The sequence below is a fragment of the Apodemus sylvaticus genome, chromosome 10, assembly GCF_947179515.1.
Source record: "Apodemus sylvaticus chromosome 10, mApoSyl1.1, whole genome shotgun sequence".
NCBI classification, from domain to species: domain Eukaryota; kingdom Metazoa; phylum Chordata; class Mammalia; order Rodentia; family Muridae; genus Apodemus; species Apodemus sylvaticus.
Window position 1 is genome coordinate 35,994,103 of NC_067481.1, and position 23,495 is coordinate 36,017,597.

General features: G+C 39.7%; 1 protein-coding gene across 1 annotated transcript in view; it reads right to left on the minus strand.

The window, feature by feature from the left end:
• Positions 1 to 23,409, minus strand: part of Hsf5 (heat shock transcription factor 5) — a 39,087-nt gene extending 15,678 nt beyond the window's left edge. Inside the window, exons 1-5 of the mRNA XM_052197020.1 lie at positions 22,770 to 23,409; positions 17,501 to 17,875; positions 7,962 to 8,059; positions 3,587 to 4,108; positions 1,398 to 1,572 (exon numbers count right to left, since the gene is read on the minus strand). Of these exons, the coding sequence (XP_052052980.1) occupies positions 1,398 to 1,572; positions 3,587 to 4,108; positions 7,962 to 8,059; positions 17,501 to 17,875; positions 22,770 to 23,403 (1,804 nt within the window). The 5' untranslated portion in view covers positions 23,404 to 23,409. The remainder of the gene's footprint in view (positions 1 to 1,397; positions 1,573 to 3,586; positions 4,109 to 7,961; positions 8,060 to 17,500; positions 17,876 to 22,769) is intronic.
• Positions 23,410 to 23,495: the final 86 nt, after the last annotated feature.

The window sequence follows — 23,495 nt, forward strand, 5'->3', positions numbered from 1 at the left end:
GCTTCAACCTCCCAATTGCTAGTATTATAGGAGTGAGCCACTGTATCTGGCTAATTTGAGAATATTACGTTAGCCATTGTAAGCAAGGACTGGTGGTACATATCCACCATCTCAGCACTCGGGAGGCAGGAGGATTATGAAGTCAAAGACAGCCTGGGCTACATGATTAGTTCCAGGTGAGTTGGGAGTACATAGCAAGATCCTGTCTAAAAAGAAAAGAAAAGAAGAAAAAAAATGTTTGGAGCAGAGTACAAGGACTTGATTTGAATATTAGAAAATTTTTAGATTAAGAAATACAAATGTGCTGGGTGGTGGTGGTGCAAACCTTTAATCCCAGCACTTGGGAGGCAGAGGCAGGCAGATTTCTGAGTTCAAGGCCAGCCTGGTCTACAGAATGAGTTCCAGGACAGCCAGAGCTACACAGAGAAACCCTATCTCGAAAAAACAAAAACAAACAAAACAAAACAAAAACAAACAAACAAACAAAAAAGAAATACAAATGTACTCAAGTCACTCCCAGGAGGGAATCACAGCTGGGTATGGTAGTATGTGCCTGCATGGTAATAAGGGTGACCCCAAAGATTCACTGCCTGAGTTGAGGGCAGCCTGGGACAGTCTCATCTCAAAAGAAAGAACCATCTGCAACTGTGCCAATGTCTGATAGATAACCAGACTTCTATAGCCACACACATACAAAAACATGCCACTTATATAAATTTATACCTTAAAGTATATTTATAATGTGCTTAAGGCAATATTTTTGATGTTATTATTAAATCTTCTTGTATCACAAATAAATATGTACCCTGTAATCTGTTAATAAAATCCTTAGCATCTGAAGATGATTATTAAATTACCCCTCATCTTATCTAAGTTAATCTAAATTCTTTTCTTTATTCAATATTTGGATGGTTCAGCCTCTTTGATTTGTTTATTGTGAATGTGTGGAGGTGTAAGAGGAAATGCACATGCATTCCCACCAGGGCTGAAGACTTCAGGTATCTTCTCTATCAACTCTTGTTCCCTTGAATAAGAGACATGGAGCTAGGCTGGCGGCCAGTGAGCTCCACAGTCAGCTCTAGGCTGGAGCGCTGTGCGCCTGACGGACCAGAGAGTGGAGCTCAGGCCCTCAGACTTGAGTAGGAAGCACTTTTCCTCCCTGATCCTCCAGGCTCTTATACACACTGTTAGGGAAACAACGATTTTATATACATTTCAAAGGTAGCTAAGAATACTAGTTTAAACTACAATTATATAAAATAACAAGAGAGACATAATGCAATTATAAATAATAAAGATACATAAAAATACCATTCATATATGAATTATATACTGAGGTTCAGTTTCTAGCATTTTAGAGCTATAAACTCTGGAGCTTAAAACGATTTCATCCTTACCAGGGGACTTTCCTTGTGAGTTGCTTCTTCGCTCTCTGTATCTAGCTGGAGTGGATAAACCCGTGTCTTTACTAGACTTGTTAGCAGGCCCCATTTCTGAAATAAGGAATCCCATTTGTTCTGAAGGCAAGATATTCTCCGGGGGATTGGTCTGGCATTTTATACTGCTATCCACCTAAAATATTAAACACATTTATCATTCTTATACTTAACCCAAATACCTACTGAAAGTTAATATATATCATCAGAGACACCCTACAAGAACCAGGACCCCACAAACATGTTCTCTTGCTTATGAAGGTTATCGCCCTTGATAGTGTTGACTTACCCAAACATTCAAGAGTAAGATGTACCTTTTCCAGATTCTCAAGCCCTTGAAATGCACACGAAGCTAAAATATTTACTGATAAGCATACCATGAGGTTGTATGCTTTTAATGACTTACAATCTAGTGAGACATTTAAACACAATTGGTGGATACTGCTATGTATGTATATTTTCACCATAGAAGGTGTTGAAGCTCACACCCTTTCTAGTTGACACTGGGATGTCACAGACAGGCATGAACCACCTGGCAGGTGTCAGTGGGGAATGGACACTATTTTTCTAGTTTTGTATTCTGTACTGAATACATTATCAAAATCATATATGCTTCATTCTCTATAAACCCTCTATCCATCCTCATTTAGAGTTTCTTTGGCTCCAAAATTTTCTTTGGAATGTTAAGACCCCTTGGTCATGATAACAAACTTCTTGCCATGTTGCGCTTTATAAGTTTATTGAAAATATAGCTATATTATAAAATAAAGCTAAATTCAGCTTTCAAAAAGAGCTATAATAGTCAAGTATATTAAAGAAACCAGTGTGTATATGCAGTTCTAGACATGCAATCCAATAGTTCATATATAATTATGAAGATACCAAAGCTTTTATTTCTATAGGAATGCTTAAAATGAGGCTATTGTTGCTGAAATTATATCATCATAATACATATTTTAATGGTCTCCAGAAGGACAATGAATTGATAGAAATGTAAACATTTAGTTGATACAAGTGTAACCAAGCAGCACAATGCTTGCCTAGGTAATAGAATTCTATCAGCTGATGTATCTTTTAGTATATCCAAATACAATAGCTTAATCAGAATGAGCAAATATCTGTATTCCATCCCGTTAGTATTATGACCCCCCCACCCACTACCCCTCCTATTACCCCCCCTCCCACTACCCCCACCACTACCCTCCACCAAAGGCAGGGGGAGAAAATAAGATGAAAATCTTTATACTTAAGTATTACATCATAGTTTTAAAAGAACAACATATCACAATACCCTATATAAACAAACAAAATGAACTGGGCATGATGACATATGCCTGTTACCCCATCACCGGGGAGGGAGGAGGAGGGCATGTTGGTCCAAGTTATTCCTGGCTAAAATATGAATCCCAGGTCAACATGGACTCCATGGCTACCCTGATCTGTATACAGTAATTATAGATTTTCCTATTTTCTGGGATTGAGTATCACACTGTCCCCCAGGGGCGCCTCGGACTTGTTGCATGGTTCCCACCTCAACATCCCAAGGATTGGGTTACTTTGGATGTACTTTTCATTAACTAGTTTTTGTTTGATTAGTAATGCAAGATTAGTAAGAAATATGAACCCAGTAAAGTCATTAACAGCATTTTATGATGTTATTTTTAAAAAAAAGTAAGAAACTGGGGCTAGAGAGATGGCTCAGCAGTTAAAAGCACTGCTGATCTTGCAGAGGACCTGGGTTCAATACCCAGGATGACCTCGAACTCACTATACATAGCTCAGCCTGTCCTCAAACTCCCAGCAATCCTCCTGCTTCCACCTCTTAAGTGCTGGGATATAGACATGTGCCACCAGCCTAAAAATAGTATTTAGACCCTAGTCAATCAATTTGCCTCTCTAAAGATTCATTTTAGACTATACCACAATTGGAGAATGGCTAGGGTTAAAGTAACTTCTTCTGAGGTTTTTTTTTTTTTTTTTTTTTTTCTCTCTCTTTTGCTTAACCATTGGGACATGATCCCTTTGGAAACTACAATGACCCGATATTAAAGGCAAATAAACCCAAATAACAGCTAGACAAACTCTTCACTAACATCTTTAGTAAAAAACAATGTATGCTGTGAGCTTAGTATTCTTGTTTGTGCTCTTACCTGCTGTGTGCTGAATGGTAGCCCTTCCTGCACAAATACTACTGAAGACGGAGATGGATTATGATTTAGCTGCTCCTTCAGTTTGACATGAGTTTGTTGGATGGTTGCAGATTCCTGCATTGTGCTATTTTCCAAAGGCTGAGCTGTGTGGATGGTATAGATGTACTCAGGTGACTGGGGTAGAGAGCAGGTAATTGCTTGTTCTGTTCCAACCACAAAAGACGTAATATCTGAGCCTACAGGAGTGAGTGGCTCCAGCTGGCTAGCCTGACTGGTGGAAGATGGGTTGCTGCTGTTTGCATTGGGTAAGATATGCTGGCCTCTGTTAGCCTGAGATGACGGACACTGAGTCTCAACAGGCTCCACCTTTACCATCTCCAGCTTAGGGGAGGAGTGCAACTCATCTACTATCTGAAAGACAGCCTCTAGATTTACTTCTGTCTTTTTATTTTCATCAGTAGCACTGCAAGGCCAATTAGAAGGCAGAAATTCAACTGGATAGGAAGATTGCATTGGAGGATTCTGGGGAAAGAGAAAATAGTACTGTTTGGATAGAAAATCAAGTATAAAATTAAGGAGGAAAGTAGTAACATTTAAGTTCATGAATGCTAATACAGTAAAGTTGAGTTTACTAACAAAGGCCTGAAAAGAGCTAGGAATGTAGCTCAATGATAGAGCAACACCTAGCATATTCAGTTCCTAGGTTCAGTTACCAACATCACAAAAAGAAATAAAGAAAACCAGAAGGCTAACTTGCTTTTCAGCAGTGGTAGCTTCAAATGTGCTATTAGTAACATTTACTTAATATCTACCATACCTCAACCATGTTGAGTTTAGTACAGGAATGGACTGCTAGTTCTCAGAATAAAAATATATGTTAAAAGGCTATAGTACCCAAATTTGCTGGCAAAATGTCTATATACTACAATATTTCATGAAGGCTAACAAAATGTCACTTTTATTTATCATACACTATTTAAGGAATAAGAAGATTTTAAACACAGAATGCTCATACGTCCATCAATCCTTCTATAAATTTGGGGGAGGCACTAATACTCTGTCCCAAATGACCCCGGGGGGGGGGAGTAGATGAAATGTCAAATGTCCTTTGGTTCCCAAGATTACATTAATTATAAAGCAATAGACCAGAATAGTTGTTGCTATATCTTTAAAATATCTTCTCCTAGCAGAGTAAGGTGGAACACACCTCTAATCCCAGCATTTGGGAAGCAGAGACAGGAGGATCATCACAAGTTTGAGGCCAGAGTGATCTACACAGTCAGTGTCAGGACAGCTAGGGCTACATAGCCCCTGTTTCAAAAAACTTTCAAAAATGTGTGTTCTTATAAAAAATGCTTTAACAAGTGTAGACATTCAATATGTGCTTTATTATTTGAGATTATAAACAAAAACTACCTAAGAGCTGTAATTAGACATAGGAAGAGTTGACATTGTTGAATATACTCCAAGGATTGTGTAGATGTTTAGAGTAAATACTGTAAACTCAAATAGGATAAGCACCAAGTTACTATAGTTAATATCACCATGTGTGTTCTTAACTATGTTCCAGACATATATATATATACACATACATATATATATATGTGTGTGTATGTATATTTAATATTCTCAAAAGCCCTGTGAAATGCGATATTCTCCCCCCCCCCCCACTTTTTTTTTAGAAAAGGATCTATACGTCGTCCAAGGCTGGTCTTGAACTCCCTATATATCTGAGGATGACCTTGAGTTTTTGACCTTTCTACTTCCACCAGTACTGAGATTACAGTCATGTGACTCATACAATGTTTATAAGGTCCTTGAGAATCCAAATCAGGACATCGTGCATCCCTGGCAGGACTCTGCCAACTGAGCTTCACCCTCATCCAGTGAGTCTCACTTATGATAGATTTACTTTCTAACCTACTTATTTATCATTGTGCTGGGTGGTGTGTGCACCATGACAATGCTTGTGAAAGTCAGAGGACAACCCTGTCAAGTTTGTTCTCTTTTCCTCTTCACATGGGCTCTGGGAATCGAATTTAGGTCATCATGGTTGCGCTGACCCATTGGCTGCTCCAATTTTTTTTTTAATCAGTTTTGGGGTTTTTTTGTTTGTTTGCTTGCTTGCTAGCTTGTTTGCTTTGTATTTTGTTTTGAGACAAGATCTCAATACATAGCCCAAGCTAGCTTGGAACTCGCTACCTATCATGCTGTTCTCAAACTTGAAATCTTCTGCCTGCCTCTATCTTCTGGGTGTTGGAATCACAGGAATATGTAATCAACCATGCCTCGCTAGAAGGTGTTTAGTGTTGGAATTACTGGCAGAGCCCGGGTCTGAGCTTTCTTAGGCTTCCTCAATTTCCTCCAGAGTTTTTTATTCTCTCTCTCTCTCTCTCTCTCTCTCTCTCTGTGTGTGTGTGTGTGTGTGTGTGTGTGTGTGTGTGTGTGTGTGTGTGTGTAGGATGAAGGACAACTTGCAGGAGTCTATTTTTATCTCCTTCCACTATGATGGCCCTGGGATTGAACTGATGTTGTCTAACTTGGTGGCCAAGTACCTTTACTTGCTGAGACATCTTGTTGACCAGTCCTACATTGACCTTTCAGGCATACCCTCACTGGTGCCAACAATGCCACTAAATGTAATACGTAATTTTTTTTCCTGAGATAATGTTTCTCTATGTAGCCCTGGCTGCCTGGAATTCACTCTGTAGGCCAGGCTGGTTTTGAACTCAGAGATCCACCTGCCTCTGCCTCCTGAGTGCTTGGATTAAGGACACATGCCACTACATTTGGTACTTATATATTGAAAAATCAATAGAATCTTACATGCTTTGTGTCTTCCCATTTTTAATTTTATGTATACTTATTTCCATTTTTCTTAGATTAACATGTATTATCATTGTGTACAATAAGAAGAGTTGATACAAATGTTCAGATAATACACTTAAAATTTGAACATAAGACATAAACATCATCAGTATATTTGCAGCATGAACTAAATAAAAGAATAAATTTACAAACAAGAACATTTAATTGTGGTTTAAGTATATCCTTTTAGAGAAGATGGACTTATGGTATCAGGTCTGATAATACTGGCCATCAAAAATGGCAAACTAAGCCAAATGTGGTTGCTAACATCCATCTGTAATCCCAGCATGCAGGAGGCTGAAGGATTTTCATGAGTTCATAGAGAGAGCCTGGGCTACACAGGAGTTCCAGAAGAGCATAAGCTATAGAAGGAGACTTTGTCAGGAAGGGGGGGGGGCGCTAGCTAAGTCACCTCTATTGGATTCTACATTCTTCAATGTTTGATTATCTACTTTCCATGTTTTCTATTTTAAAAAGTAAAAATAAAAAGAATTATCTTTTGAAGTACCCTAATGCCACTAATAAAATATTCTCTTGAGCTGGAGTTAGTGTTTGTCTAAAATGTGAGGTCCTGGGTTCAATCCCCAGTACCACACACACACACACACACACACACAACACAGTGCACACACAAATTATTATCTGGACAAACATACAACTCCACTATAAGAACTATAGCATTATGTATATAGTATACACTCTGTTTTCTTTCTTTTTTGTTTTGTTTTGAGACAGGGTCTCTGCGTAGCTCTGGCTGTCCAGAAACTTACTCTGTAAACCAGGCTAGCCTTGAACTCAGAGATCTATCTGCCTATGCCTCTCAAGTACCTGTTCTTATTCTAAAATCATCAATTTAAACTATTTATATCAAAGCAGTTATTTCCTTAGAAATACTGACAAAATTTCTCATTTTGCATATTCATATTCAACTTACCCTGAAAAAGCCCAGAACAGTACACTAGAAATTAAACATTGCATTTCTCTGCTGCAGAATTTTGTGGCCACAAACCATGAGACTACTGGACAACTGGCATGAAGAGTGACTAAGGAAAGGGTTTTAATTTTCCTGGGTAAATAGTACTGGGGACTAAACCCAGTGCCCTGTTTATGACAAGCAAGTGCTCTATGACTAGCCTACATCCCTAGCCTAGCGATTTAAAGTTAAAAGGCAACACATGAGCTGGGCTTGGTGGTATACACACCTGTGGTCCAGCATTAAGGCAGAGACATAAGGATCATGAGTTCAAAACCAGTTTTGTTTAAAGAGCAAGATATTACACCTGTCTCAAAAAAGGAAAGCAAAACCCAGAAACAAAAAGGCGACATGAAACTAATGGCTCCGATATTGGATCATGGCAGCCAGAATACTACTCAAGCATCATTTACATCAACCCTTTTCACTTAGAACTCAGAAAATTAAGCCCATAAACAGCTTATCTCTGGCTTCTACTCTGAAAATCTGCCAGATTCCTATTATTGTGAAGCACAGTGTGTGCAGAAATCTTACCTGGAAGTAATTACAGTGTGCGTAGGAAGAGGCAGTGGGGGTGACACAGCTGCTGAGGGCGTCCATGTGGGTGGAAGGAGAGCAGCACTGCAGCACAGCTGGAACAGAGTCAAACACAAACAAGCCATCAGCCAAGCAGGATACAGCACTCAGTATTTTATACATCTGAACATAGCTGATTACTTCAGGTCTCAATGTTTGCATTCTATTAAGACAGGGACCTACCTGGTATGGTTATTGCAAGGACCACAGTGAGCTACTCTGCACAAAATACTTAGGATAGCAATGTCAGCAATCCAGTATTTTAATGAAAAAATGTTTGTAGCATTAGAGATAAACTCAAAAATATTTTCCAAACCTTTTCTTTATAGTTAAGACACCATGAACAGATCAAACTCTACACCGAAACAGTTATACTCACAGGTCCATTCTTAATAGACTGGACTCTTTTCTAGAGTGAGCCTCTACAGAATGAAGGAGCATCAGTTACATACATCGTCACACTGTTGAGTTAAACAGAAGATGATGTGTGTTGGATGCCTACCATGTTTTGGGCACAATGCCAGAAGCTTCATATGTATTGTTAGCAAATGACAATTAGATTAACATTAGTTTAAAAATTACACTAAAACTCAAAGATAGTAGGGAATTTGCCAACAGTAACAAGGGTAGATGGTCTAACCTGGGCTTGTTTTGTACTGAACTTGAGAGAATAAATATGCTGGGAAACAGTGCATCCAAGTAACTGTGGAGGATCTTCAGGGTGTCGGAACTGGAGAAAAGGAGATTTTCCCCCTAGTTATTACTAAGGAAAACCTAGCCCTCTAGTGGCAGCAAAGACCTAGTCAAAAGCTGCAGGGTTTTGTTTCCTCCTTGTACTATTACAAATGATCCAATGCAAGGATTACATTTATTTCAGTAGTAGGACTCCACTGCTTACATTTTCTGAATAACTGTTAAACTATTTTCTAAAATCAATTTGTCAGAGGAATAAAAGTACAATATACCCCCAGAGAATGCCATTATAATATGGAGTTGCTAACTGCTTTTAGTGTGTAAACAGCAAACCACAAATGCTAGTCAGTGTCCAGTAAGAGATGAGAAATGGAATGCAAGGAGAGCCTGTGAGGTTACACTCTCCAAAGACTCCTGCTTAGCAGTGCAGCCTTACTTTGTACCATCAATGAAAAAGCAGAGTGTGGAATTAGCTAGTATGCAGAATTAGGCAAAGCTAGGTGCCAAAATCCAAGTCGTGTTTAGTATATGAAAAATTAATGTACTGTGCATTATGAAAGCCATAACATTATAAAGCTAACTTGTGTCCTCAGACATTCCTTCTATATAAAGATATTGCTTTGTCTTCGGGAAGGCAGTGCTCACTTAAGAAATTCAGCTTCATGTATAAGAAAAAGCGTAAGCCAGGCATGGTGGCACATACCTTTAATTCCAGCACTTGTGAGGCAGAGGCAGGCAGAATTCTGAGTTTAAGGCCAGCTTGGTCTACAGAGTGAGTTCTAGGACAACTAGGGCTACACAGAGAGCCTGTCTCAAAATAAAACAAAACAAAAACAAAAGAAAACCCCAAACAACCAAAAAAAAAAAGAAACAAAACAAAAACAAAAAAACTAAAAAGAAAAAGTGCAAATGACAAATTAGAACTCATGTCATATGCAAACAAGAGTAAAAGACATTACATTTTCCTCAACAATGAAAATCCAGATGTAATAATATATTTAATTTCAAGATCAAGTTACTACAGCAAATAAAGCTGTAATATCTCATTTGTGGTGAAGAAAAAGTCGCCTGGGAATACAGTGCTCTATAATCTTCTCACTTGACAATGGTGCAAGCTATATGCCTTCGGTATAAGCTGTACATTTAAGCTTTGTGTGTCCTCAGCTCACTACCCCGGAGACGCTGGGCACCAACAGTGAGCCCCGGCTCCTAGCACCCAATACCCTACTATTGGATTCAACACAATGCCCTACTATTAAACTATGAAAATTCTGAATGTTAGGTGTATTAAGTGAATTTAGTAAACCTTCAACTTACAATCAGGTTATAGAACAGAACAGAATCAGGTTACAGAATGTGTTGGCATAACTCCATCATAAGTCGAAGTTTATTAGTATACTCAAATAAGTGAAAGTAGAAATCTGAAAAAATTTGTTGCTGTTTTTGGTTTTTGAGGTAGGGTTTCTTGATGGGGCCTGAGTTGTCCTGGAACTCACTCTATAGACCACAGTGGGCTTGAGCTCAGTGAGATCCACCTGCCTTTGCCTCCTGAGCGCTGGGATTAAAGGCATGTGTCAGCATCCTCTGGCCTAAAAAATATTTTTATGTTGGATATAGTGATGAAAGGCTGGGCTTTCAACTCTCAGAAGGGAAGCCTTCGACTCTGAAGCCAACCTGGGATACACAGCAATATTCTTCCTCAAACAAAACTTCTATATCCATGTTCAGAGTAGCAATAGTTTAAAAAGTGGAAGCAATAGATAAATGTTAGTATTTGTATGTATAATTATTATTCATCTTTAAAAGGGAAATTTTGACACATATTACAAAGTAGATGGATCTTTAAGGCATTATGATGGGACTGGAGAGATGGTTCAGCAGTTAAGAGCACTGAATGCTCTTCCAAAGATATTATGATGAATTAAATATGCCAGTAACAAAAGGGTAACCATTATATGACTCTACATGAGGTATTCAATATTCATAGACAGAAAATTAGTGACTGCCAAGGACTGGAAAAAGGAAGACTGAAAAGCCATTGCCTATATAGTATAGTTTCACTTGTATGGTGATAGCTTTGGAAATGATGATTTAGTGAATATTGTGAAGGTAGTGACAATGAATTGTACAATTTACAATGACAAATTTACACATTAAATATTATATAATTAAACTTAAATGAGGTATCCAAAATAGTCAAATTCACAAACAGGGATGGCAGGCTACTCAGGCCCGGATTTTGGACTGAGGAGATGAGAAGGTCTGGGGACTGTACAACGGTGACGGCGAATGTAAAGTGTCAGGGGAAAGAGTTAACGTTTGATTATATACATTTATTATAAAGATGGCATGGTTTTACTCTGTTTCTTCTGAGAGATAAAGAGCCTTCTGCACATAAGTCCCTCTTTTCCATAAGCACTAAATTGTATCTGAGCGCAGTAACAAAACACTGAGAAACACATTACTCCATATTCTATATTTGTTTTCTGTACATCATGTAAGATTAAAACTCTAAAAACCAAACTTTTGAATGTAAGCAGATTATAAATGGTAGAGTACGTACCTGGCATGAGCAGAGACCTAGGCTCTACCCAAATACTGAACAAGAGCCCCATCTCTCCCCAAAAAGTACTTTATAAAACAATGAGAGCTTTGTAAAAGATGCCATTTCTGTTTCCATTATTTATGAATCTGTATAAGCCAATAGTTTATAAAATCAATAGGTGTGACAGAAAACTCAAAAACAAAAACAAAAAACAAAAACAAAAATAAATGCCTTTAATCCCAGCACATGGGAGGCAGACACAGGTAGACTCTGTGGGCTCCAGGCCACCAGAACCATGAGTGAGAATGATAACTAACATTTTTGCCTAAGGACAAATTAAAAACAATTTTAAATAGTAAAAGATATTTTAAAATAAAAATATTCAAATATTTTATGTATCTTGAATTTCAAGATTGTATTTTAATTCTATATACATCTTTATGTGAGTTTGTATGTGTGAGTGCAGGTGTCCATGGAGGCCAGTAGAGAGTACTGGGTCCAAGTCCCCTGGAGCAGGAGTTACAGGAAGTTATAAACCAATGCTAAGCCATCTTTCCAGGCTACAAAGCATATACTTATATAAATTTAGCCCTTATTAGTTACTAGCCTAATTTATGACTAATTTTTGAAAATATTTTATTGTGCATGCATGTGTGTTTGTGTGTGTGTGTGTGTGTGTGTGTACAGTTTCAGCTAAACTGCTTAGCCACTAAGCCCTAGGGATCCCCTGCCTCTGCTTCCCAGTGTTAGGAATACAGTCATACACTATTGGATCAGTCTTTTATGTGAGTGTTGAGTGTCAAAATGCAGGACTTATATAGCAAACACTACTGACTGAACTATTTCCCCAACTCGTCTGTGTGTGTGTGTGTGTGTGTGTGTACACGCACGCATGCGTGCGCTGAAACAGGGCATCATGTAACCCAGGCTGACCCTGAACTTCTAAGCATATTGCCTCTACACCTCAAGTGCTGAGATTACAAATGTGTTCTTTCATACTGGCTAAAGTATTTTATCATTTACATGTAAGTAACGTTTCAATCTTTACAAAACCTGTTCACAGATATTCAGTTTCTGACCCAAACTATTAAGGCTTCCTTACAGAATGAGAAATTAAGAAATATGTTAACTCACTAAAGGCCCTATTATCTGGGACTAGAACCAGTCCACTCTATTCAACAGAATGTTGCCAAGGGCCCATTATAATCAAGGACTATGCTGGGGGACAAGGTTCTAAAGCACATTAAAGCAGCCACACTACCCAGAACCTCCTCTTGGCTTTCGTTATTGAGACTTGGGGCAGTCCCAGTGGGAAGGAGGGAGGGTACAGGGGCTGGGTGAGGCCTTCTCTAAGGTAGATAGGTCAGAAAAAACAGCACTCATGCCAGCTGGGCTTTCTTCCAGTCTGCTACTTACTAATTGTGCCTCAGCTTCCCCATCCCTAAGATAACAAAAACCCATCTGATTATAAGGAAAGTCTGAGAATTAAGTGAATTAGTATTTGGAAAGTCCTTAAAACAGTGTCTGGTCATAGTAATTGCTACATAAGTACTCATTTAAAAATGAGATTAAAGACAGTTATAATTTGTCAATTACTACTTTGATCTTTAAAATGTAATTTTGGGTATTGAAGAGAAGGCTCAGTGGGTAAAGCAGTTTGAACACAAGTGTGAGGACCAGAGTGTGGATCTTTAGTACTCATATAAAAGCCAGACAATCATGAGGCAGAGACAGAAGATGCCCTGGGCACTATGACTACCTATGCTAGCCAAACCATGGAGATACTCTGTCTCAATATATTCAATATATATAGAATCAACTAACACCAGATAAAACATTTTGTCTTTGAAGGATAATGAATTTAAATATGTGAACAAGGTGGGCAAGGAAACCCAGTGCTTCAAAGGAGGGCAGATATAAAAGTCACTCTAATGATCAGTTTGTGTTTTGTTTTGTTTTTTGAGACAGGTTTCTCTGTGTAGCTGTGGCTGTCCTGGAACTCATTCTATAGACCAGGCTGGCCTTAAACTCAGAGATCCACCTGCTTCTGCCTCCCAGTGGTGGGATTAAAGGAGACGATCATTTTGTTAGTCAGCCTCATGGCATTTTTTTTTTTTTTTTTTTTTTTTTTTAGTTTCTGGATTTCAAATTTCAACTATAGAAATTAATCATTTATTACACTCAAATTCAAATTTTGGTAGCCATAAAGCCATAAAAGAGGCCAAATTCAAATGTTTTGTTGTTGTTTATTCTAATTATTTAATTGAGTAATTAATTAGCTAATTAATTTTGAAATAGTGTCTTAAAATATAGTCCTGCTGTCCTGGAGTTTACTACATAGGCTGGCCTTGAACTCAGAGATCTGACTGCCTCTGCCTTCTGAATGCTAAGGATAGAAGCATCCAGCTTTCCCCCCTGGCCCACAGAAACCAGAAGAGGATAGCAGAACTCCTAGAATTGGAGTTATGTTTGTGAGCCACCATGTCAGGCGATGGTGGGAACTGAACCCAGGTTTTCCACAAGAGCAGACAGTGCTCCTAACCATCAAGTCAACTATTTCTCCAGCTCCCCACAACTAATTTTTAGTTTAGTGTTTTCTATTACAATTTTGTTTGAATCTTAGATCACTCACAAGAGTTAGTTTTGAAGGAACTGAAATATAATTTTCAGTTAGCCTTTTTGTTATGACTTAAGTGAATGTGATAGGGATTATCTTGCTTTTCAGTAGACTTTCAGCTGACTTTGAGAAGGATGCTCATCATGCTGTTAATAGGTGCTCACTAAATACTGGTTGCTGAGCATTTTGTATCCTGTTTGGAGAAATTCAGCAATCGCACAGTATTTTCTATGCATTCTCTCTTCCAGAGCAGATACCTTATGTTTAACAGTACAATTCTATTTATGCAGTACTTCAGAATGTGCACAGTACTTTCATTTACTTCATGCCATGCATTACACCACAAGCACTTCTCAGCCTTTGGCTAAGATCAAGTACAGAAGCTGTTATGACTTTCCCCCCTCTTATTCTGAGAAACTTTATAGTCATTTCAAATTATCCTTCTGAAATGATGACAAAACAGAACCCAAACAATCCGGAGTGACTGCCGTGAACCACCCTGGCACCAGCTGCTCTCACTGTCCTTTTGTGTGTTCCTCAGTGCTGGGGCAGGCCAGGGCCTCATGCATGCTTGGTGAGAGTTCCATCACTAAGCTGGTCCCACTTCCTTCTTGTTCTTTTAAAAATGTCTGTGCTCACCTTGGCCTTTTGCAGACAAGTATTAACTTACAAGTTCATAATCAAACTAAAATAAATTTTTTTTGTTGCTGTTGTTTTGTTTTGGCTTTGGTTTTTCAAGACAAGAGTTTTTCTCTGTATCCTTGGCTGTCCTGGAACCTGCTCTGTAGACCAGACTGACCTCGAACTAAAAGTTCCATCTGCTTATGCTGGGACTAAAGGTGTGTATTACCATGCCTGTCTTGAAAACAAACAAGATACCAGTGCTCTTAACCACTAAGAACTGTCTCCAGACCCTCAAGAAGCTTCTAAGTGTTTAGTATTGTAAGAAATGGAAAATATTGGAGAATGACTCCTTAGTTATTTGGGCTATGCAATATAAAAATATGAGGAAGGCAGGGATGGATGTGGTAGTGCGTGCCTTTAATTCCAACACTCAGGAGGCAGAAGCATGCTCATCTCTGTGAGTTCACAGCCAGCCTGGTCTTTAAAATGAGTTCTAGGACAGCCAAGACTACACAGAGATACAATCTCCAATAATATATAAACTGGGCATGGTGGCAACCGCCGTTAATCCCAGCACTGGGAGACAGAGGCAGAGGCAGAGGCAGGGAGATCTCTGTGAGTTTGAGGCCAGCCTGGTCTACAGACTGAGTTCCAGGACAGCCAGGGCTATACAGAATAACAAAAAACAAAATCAAATCAAAATATACTACCTACCTACACATATGTTATGCATACACATAATCCAACTAAAATAATTTAGTTAGCAATGTTGATTTGTTTATTAAAATACTAGATTAAATTTATACATTCAGTGGATAAGTAAGAGCCAGTCCATTCATGTTTATAAGTAAGTACATTACTAAAATCAGGATATGATCTAGAAGTTAAAGATAATTACTGTTAAAAGGTAAATATCTTTTAAAGAAAAAATATTGGATTAAACTCACCAGTAACAAAAACCTATTTGTTGCTATATTTAAGATAGATAGCTTAAAACATGAATTTAGCCATCTTCTACTTTTAAAGATTGCATACATTTTTTTCTTCAAAGCAGTAGTTGCAAATCTGGAAAATATTAGAGCTTAATCATTTTCTATATAAGAGTGTAAGTTTTAAAGTTTTCTCTAAGCTGGGCAGTGGTGGTGCATGCCTTTAATCCTAGCACTTGGGAGACAGGGGCAGGAGGATTTCTGAGTTCGAGGCCAGCCTGGTCTACAGAGTGAGTTCCAGGACAGCCAGGGCTATACAGAGAAACCCTGTCTTGAAAAAACCAAAAAAAAAAAAAAAAAAAAAGAAAAGAAAATAAAATTCCAATTGGCAAAATGCTACTCTGGGTTCTCTTCAGACCAGATAAACTTCTCAGCGTAGTATTTCTAATAGGCCAAGTAATGATCTCATTTACTCTCCCCATTCTCAGCTCCATGACTAGAGAGAGAAGCTGAACTCTAAACATCCACAACTGGATTCTACTTAATGCTTACAGAACAGAGCACTGCCCTTGCATTAGGTAAGATGTAAGGAGCCATACTAAAACCCACACTTAGATGTTAGCAGTCAGAAAGCAATAATACCACAAACACAACAGTCACCATGTTAACAACTCTGAAATGGTGAAGAATTTAATTCCTTTTCTAGTTCATATTCTTTTGCTTCCTTTATCAAATCTTCCCTAGGAGGATGGCTTAGTAAACACCTTACAGAGATTCTCTCTAGATCTGCAAAACTGACAGAAATTAATGTTCCTCCTAGATCCTTAATTCACACACGCAAAAAAAATCCCTTCCTTCCTTTTCTGGTCTTCCCTAAAAGCTTTGACCCTTGTCTCGCTCAGCAGGCTTGTCCAACCCATGGCCCTGGGCCACAGACATCCAAGGATAGTTATGGATGACGACAACACAAAATTACAAACATACTTAAAACATTATGAGAATTTTTGTAATTTTTTAACTTGATTGTGTGGTTACTGAGGGTGAACTTTGCCTTGATGTCAAAACACTGGACAAGCTTAAAGCCACACACAAGGAAACATGCACCACTCTACAGTATTCCTACAAAATAGAATGTAATGCAAAGGAAATAATTTCATCTTGCAAAAACGTATTTGAAAACACTACATTTTTCTCTAAGAAGCAAAAGCAGTGGTAACTACTGGAAGGACCCGTTTGTGTCCGCCTGCCTGTCCTCCTGAGGGCCCAGCTGTCTGGGAACAGTGCAGGCCTCCAGCACTCACCTCCTTCAGGAGTCTCTGTTCTTAGGAAGCTTTGTTATTGAAATGCTAAAAAGTTTCCATCAAGGTAATCTCATTTGTGAAATAAAAAACATATCTTAAAAACAAACTGAAGGCCGTTTGGTGGCACGGCTTTAAACTTAGCTCTTGGAAGGCCGAGGCAGGCGGACTTCTGAGTTTGAGGCCAGCCTAGTCTACAGAGTGAGTTCCGGGACAGCCAGGGCTACACAGAGAAACCCTGTCTGGAAAACAAAACAAAATAAAACAAAACAAACAAAAAACAAAAAAACCCTGAAGTAAACATTGCAATAATGGTGGAATAAAGGTTAAGGTTCCAGGGCAGGCGCCAGAGCTGAGCTTCAGAACTAGAATACATTTGGAGGATACAGAATTTTCATTTCACTGAAATATACACTTTTATGTGGTAACAGATTCTCAGAAACCTTAAGAACAGTGAAACTTTTTCTGTATCGCATATACAGGGTTTTCTGCAGCTAGGTGTGCGTAGAAGGTGAGGCGTGTGAGTGAGCGCAGGTGCTCTGCACAGCCAGAGGCTTCTGAGTTCGAGGCCAGCCTGGTCTACAGAGTGAGCTCCAGGACAGCCAGGGCTATACAGAGAAACCCTGTCTCGAAAAAAACCAAATCCAAAAAACCAAAAATAAAAAAAAAAGAAGTCATTACCATTTTAAATGCATATTCCTTTTTGTTAAGCAAAGATTAAAATGCGATAAAAATATAAATGTCCTTATAAACTACCTTTATAGAAGCCAGTGAACTTGAATGTCTCCTACCTGTTGGATAGTAGGCTTGCGAGTACTGCGCTGAGGGTGTGTAGTTACTATATTTTTGGGAGGAGCTGACCATTGTTTGAGGACCTTGTTGAACGTGTACAGATGTGGCGCTGGGCTGCAGCGTATAAGTAACCTCAGTTGGAAATCTCTGCAGTACAGGAAATGGAACCCCTTTATCTGAAAAAGTGGGAGACGTTTCCACTTGTCCAGGGTGCATTCCAAGGGAGTTCTGCCATGTTCTAGGAGGAATCGGGGTTCGATCTAAACCTTTCAGAGGGAAAGCGCTGTGGTTGTGGGATGAAGTTGATACGTAGGAATAAGGAGACAAATTATCTCGCCGGAAGGACCGGTGAAATTGTCCTACAGCCACTGGTCCTGCATAAAAGAGGAAGAACATATTTGCAACTTTACAATAAATACACCATCAGATAGTAAACCAAAGGTCAAAAAAAAATGGTCACCTATCAGGTTTTTTTAACACAAAAGAATTGTGAATTCAGAATACAGTGTTGAAAGAATAAGCAACTTGATTCTTAACAGGACTACTAAAAAAGGTAAACTGGCCATAAGATTTAAATTAACACAAACTAGGAGTTTTCCAGGCAGCCTTTCAAGCTGTTTAGAAACTTTAGTAAGTAGGAAAGTATCACTCTACTACACACATCAATGTTCAGAATAAATAAGAATCCATAACATGATCCACAAAGAGATATCATGCCCTTTGCCCCCTTTCACTTGCTGTTTTATTTCTTTATTGCAATGATTAAATATCTATTTCCTTATTGTTTGAGCTTGCCTGCTACAGCATGTTTGTGGCCAGGGAATTCAGCAAGCATTTTTACTCTCTGAGCCACCTCACTGGTCCCTTTATTTTATATTTATTTATGTAGTCAGTTTTTTGGACGGTCTTGCTATGTGGCTCTGACCTGGCCTGATTGCTCACTACATAGCCCAGGTTCTAACCTGAAGCATGGAAGCAACTGTCCTGCCTTGGCTGACGGAGTGCAAGGGTCAAAGGCATGTGCCACAGCACCCAGCTTCTAAACAATCCAGTGGAAAAGCCAGGCTTGAAAACTCTCATCTAGTTTTCTTCATCTTCTCAAGAGTAACCACCTTCCATGTGGTTTTGGGGTTGGTTGTTCTTCCTTTGCAGGTCTGGGATCAACGGCGGGCAAGCCCCTGACCCAGTGAGCTATACTGCAAGCCCTGTAGTTTTACTGTCCTTTTTAGTCTTTATAATAGAGACCCTTCCCAGGTACCAAACACTGACTTGCATGAGTGTCATAGGAAGCAATGATTAAACCTTTAGATATCTAGTTGCAGAGATTCTGACACAGTATTTGCTTTTTTTTTTTTTTTTTTAATCTAACCAGTTAGGAAAAAAGGACAAACGTATATAATTTAAAAATGATAGCTATAAATATTATAGTCTGGATTTACTTTATAGATTGTAATACTTAAATATAAAAAAAAACTAAACTAATTTATTCAAAAGGAGAATATTACCACATGTGTGGTTCACAATTTCCTTTCAACATGTTTTATTAAACTAATCTTATTAAATTACTTTATTAAGCTAATCTTTATTAAACAGAGGTAAACTTAATTTATGTGTGACTTCAATGCCAAGCTACATGTTAAAAGATGTCACTCAAATATCTACCCATCCAAATTATTAACCACTCAACACTTTACATGTCTCCTATTCTATGGCATTCAATTTCCTTAGCAAATAAAGCATTAACATGAAGAATAAACAAATGCATGCAAGAATACTAACAATACAAATTCTGGAGCCTGAGAAATCAAGGACTCTATCTAATGAAGAAAAAATATTGCTAATTCAGAAGCACAAAGAACAACGTTTATGATGTTTGCCTACCAATTTCTAACATTCATATGCCTTGAACTCACCACCACAATCTGGTATTCCTAAAGAAACTGGAACTTTTCACAACAGCTGTTTCTGAGAATACCAATCACTCTGTCCCTGACTTGATCTCACCCTGGACATCTCACATGTCAAAACTACACGCTGTATATGGCTCATGTAAGCTTCTGAACTCTCCAGGAATAGGCTGTTAAATCTCTAGTTGGGTTCTAAAAATGTTGTTTAGATCTCAATTTAAAAAATAAATTCTGCTTCTCCCGTGATCAACTGAGTGACGGGTGATTACATAATTTAGCCACTGAAAATAAAAGAATACTGTCAGGATTAGAAGGCCATTCCTCACTGAGGAGCTGTCCACAGTCAATGGCTTCTGGGAAAAGGAGAGTCAGTTTTCTTTAAGGGTGTGGCCCCTAATGGGTCAACCATGCTACAGTGGATGGCCCACACCCACGAGCACAAGGACAGGATAAATTAGACTCGACATTCATATATATATATATATATATATATGACATGAAATTGGTGGGTATGGATCTGGAAGGAGTTAGAGGGAGTAGTGAGGGATGAATATGATGAAAATACATTGTATAAAATATTCAAAGAATTAATAAAAAAGAAGCCCAAAACAATTGTGTATGTGCTACTAATTTGTTTCTTAAAGAACTAAGACATAATTAGTTTTTTTTTTCTTTTAAGGGTTAGATAATAGGACTCTCTAACCAACTTTATAAACCATCACATTCACTTCAGAATATCTTTAAGGTATATCTGGCAGTGTTTGAATTTAGAATTCTGGAAATGTAGGGCATTATTATTTATTATTATTATTATTATTGTTGTTATTATTTTTGGGTTTTCGAGACAGGGTTTCTCTGTTTAGCCCTGACTGTCTTGGAACTCACTCTGTAGGCCAGGCTGGCCTTGAACTCAGAAATCCACCTGCCTCTGCCTCCCAAGTGCTGGGATTAAAGGCATGGGTTTTTATCTTTAAAGATTCTGTTCCTTTTATGGAAATGAAACCAAACTAGCTATTCATCAACAATCCCAAATTTTGCTCATGGACAGCCTGTGATATCCATACAAGAGTATCTACTTCCCAGACTTTAAACTTCACTTGACCATAACAAATATTAAAAATTGCCAATGAAAAAAATAGCATAAATGAACAAAACAATGAAAAAAAAGAATGTTCACACTTTTTATCAAGAATATTCTTGACTTAGTGGATCTAAATAAAAGAAGGCTAGGTCCTAAAACAGACTCTTCTACATCTAAAGAGGATTAGGAAGGTAGGAAGCAGCAATCACATAACTGAGGCAAGCTGAAGTAGAATAAAACAAATTAGGCATGGGAAGCCAGGCAAGGTGGCACATGGCTATAATCCCAGCTTTGGGAGGCTGAGTTAGAAAGACCATAAAGTCAGAATCAACCCAGACTACATGGCAAGATCTTGTGCCCAAAAATTAAAACAGAAAGCAAGCAAGCAAACAAACAAACAAACAAACAAAAACCCAAAACAGGTGAGGAAAAGTGGAAGAACCAAAGACCTTAGAACATAAAAGCAAACAAATTGCAACAGTGTTTCTGAACTTAGAATCACTGAACTGAATCTGTCACTTTACACCTGAATGAGAAACACAATTGCCTTCTGCACTAAATCTAGCCTACAGGCAATCCCAACACCCTCTGTACACTACCACAGGGAGATGCCTGCAAATACACACCTTACACATACACTGAAAAGGTATGAATTTTTATCAACAAATAACCTTTAAACTGCTTAAATAAGTTGGACACTGGCCTTATGAACACAACTAGAAAAATAAAATAACAAAAAAGGATATACTGGGTAAAGGTATTTGCCACCAAGCCTAATGACTCCAGTTTGATCCCAGTAGAAGAAAAGAAACTCATAACAAGTTGTCCTTTGACCTCCACACACATGCCATACCTCAAGAGCACGTGTGTACACGTATATACAAATAAGTAAATATATGTAATTTTAAACACCAGCAAAAAGAATACAACTGGTTTAAAACAGGGAGAAAAATTAAAGAGATCCGTCATTTCCCTATCTTTTCTCTTAATGCCCCCTAGAAATAAGGCTTGAAAAATAAAACAAAATAAACAACCCAAGCTAGAGTTTCTGCTGAACATATTCTGTAGGATTGTCTCCAGTCTTTCTCCACACAATTCCCCAGCCAAATCAAGGACCACTGCCCTGCGGTAGCTCACTATTCCTTTAGAATTCCTTTAGAACATTCCTGTGCCAGTTATTTTTCTCAGCATGTTACTAGAACTTTAACCTAGTTCCTTATCTTCTAAACTCCACAGACAGAAAACGTAGACTCTTAGCCTCCAAATTCCAAATGCAGCATTGCTTCAGTACTGGGCCTAGATTAAACTGACCATATTTACATTGACATTTTTGCCATGCTTCAAAGCCTGAAAATTGTTTCTATTAGTTTTCTATGTGAAGGTGAAAAAAAAATATCCAAATTCTGATTATTGTATCCTGTTGCTTTCTTGGCACAGCTGTCTATTGTAACCTCCATATAGAGCAAGGGGACACTGCCATCCTCACCTGTGTAAGAGTGCAGAAAGGCACTTCAAATCTAGTCCATGAAGTAACTGACCACAGGTTTCTTAACTTTTCATTGAATAGCTACACAGTACCCCTTCCCCTCCCCTGATCCCGAATGACCAGGAATTGTGAAAAGCCAATCAACTATAAATGTGTGCATTCTAAAATTCTTTTAAACTTAAGCCTTGACATCTGATCTTTCTTTCGGTTTTAGCTGTTTTGCTTTATGTTTGTCCAATCATAACATCTCAGATCCCAGGTATTAGTGAATTGGTTCTACTCGACACTGGATCAAAGCTTGCCTCTTAGATTATACATAAAGAGTGTCTTCTGCTCTATTCCTGTCAATAGGTGGAAGGTGGAGTGTCTCTGAGCAAACCTGCACTCCAGGGACCTGTTCCTCCTTTCCTTGGTTGGGGTAAATAATGCCTTAAGTTTTCTTGGTGGTAACTTTGTTCCTTCGCACCTAACCTGTTGAGTGCCTGCTCTTTTGACAAAGGGACAATGGAGGCCCCTCCTACCCAGTGCTTTGATCAATACAGTGGAGAGAGAGACTAGGTACTGGTAAATGGTTCAAGTGGTTTGGGAGTAGATTAGCTCACGGGGCTCATGCTCTTGGAGAGTCCTTTTTGCAGCTAATCCCAGATCAGGGAGATGCTTATGGGCTCTTGCCAGAGGAAATGCAAGTGCTAGTGAGGATGATGTGACCTAGTCTCAGGGTTGTGCAGACAGTGTTTGCTCTCTGCCGTCCACGTGCTTGATGGAGAGCGAGGATCCAGGTGGCACACACTCACCATGCTGCTCCGGCCGGGGCCCAGCAGGCTGGGGCGGCGGGTCCTGATGCTGCAGCGGGGAGGTAGAAGCTGAGGCCGAGGCGGAGGCTGACGTGATGAGGAGCCGCTGGAAGCGGTTGGGCGGGCGACAGGGCACCTCCAGTCCGGCCGCCAGTTTGGCCTTGTTGGCGCTGGTGAGCCTCTTGAGGTGAACAAGCAGCTGAGGCTGGTCGCGGCGGAAATGCGGGCTGTGGAAGTGGTGGAGTGGCCCGTCGCCCGCCGGCCCGCCAGCCCCAGGCCCGGGCCCGGGCCCCGCCGCCCCCGGCCCACCCAGCACCACCTTGCGGAAGCCGTAGAGGTTGAGCTGGCGGATGAAGCTGGTGAAGTTGGTGGTTTTGAAGAGCTCGGGCTCGGCCCCGGCCGCCCCGACGCCGCTGCCGCCGCCCCCGCCGCTGCTCCCGGCTCCCCCCGCGCCCCCGGCACCCGGGCCGGGCGGGCTGAGCAGCTCGGCCTCGAAGAGCGGCTGGTCAATGAGCAGCCCCTCGCCTCGGCCGTCCCAGCGGATGGAGCGGTACCGAGGGCTGTTCACCAGCCGCCACAGCTTGGCGGGGAAGTTGTTGGGGTTGATGGGGGTGGACAGCAGCGCCTCCTCCATCGCCCGCCCGGGCCCTGGGCCTCGCCCCGCCGAGCCTGGCTCTCCCACCGTTCTCGATCCCCCGGGCCTTCGCTGCGCCCTGCCCCCTCCTG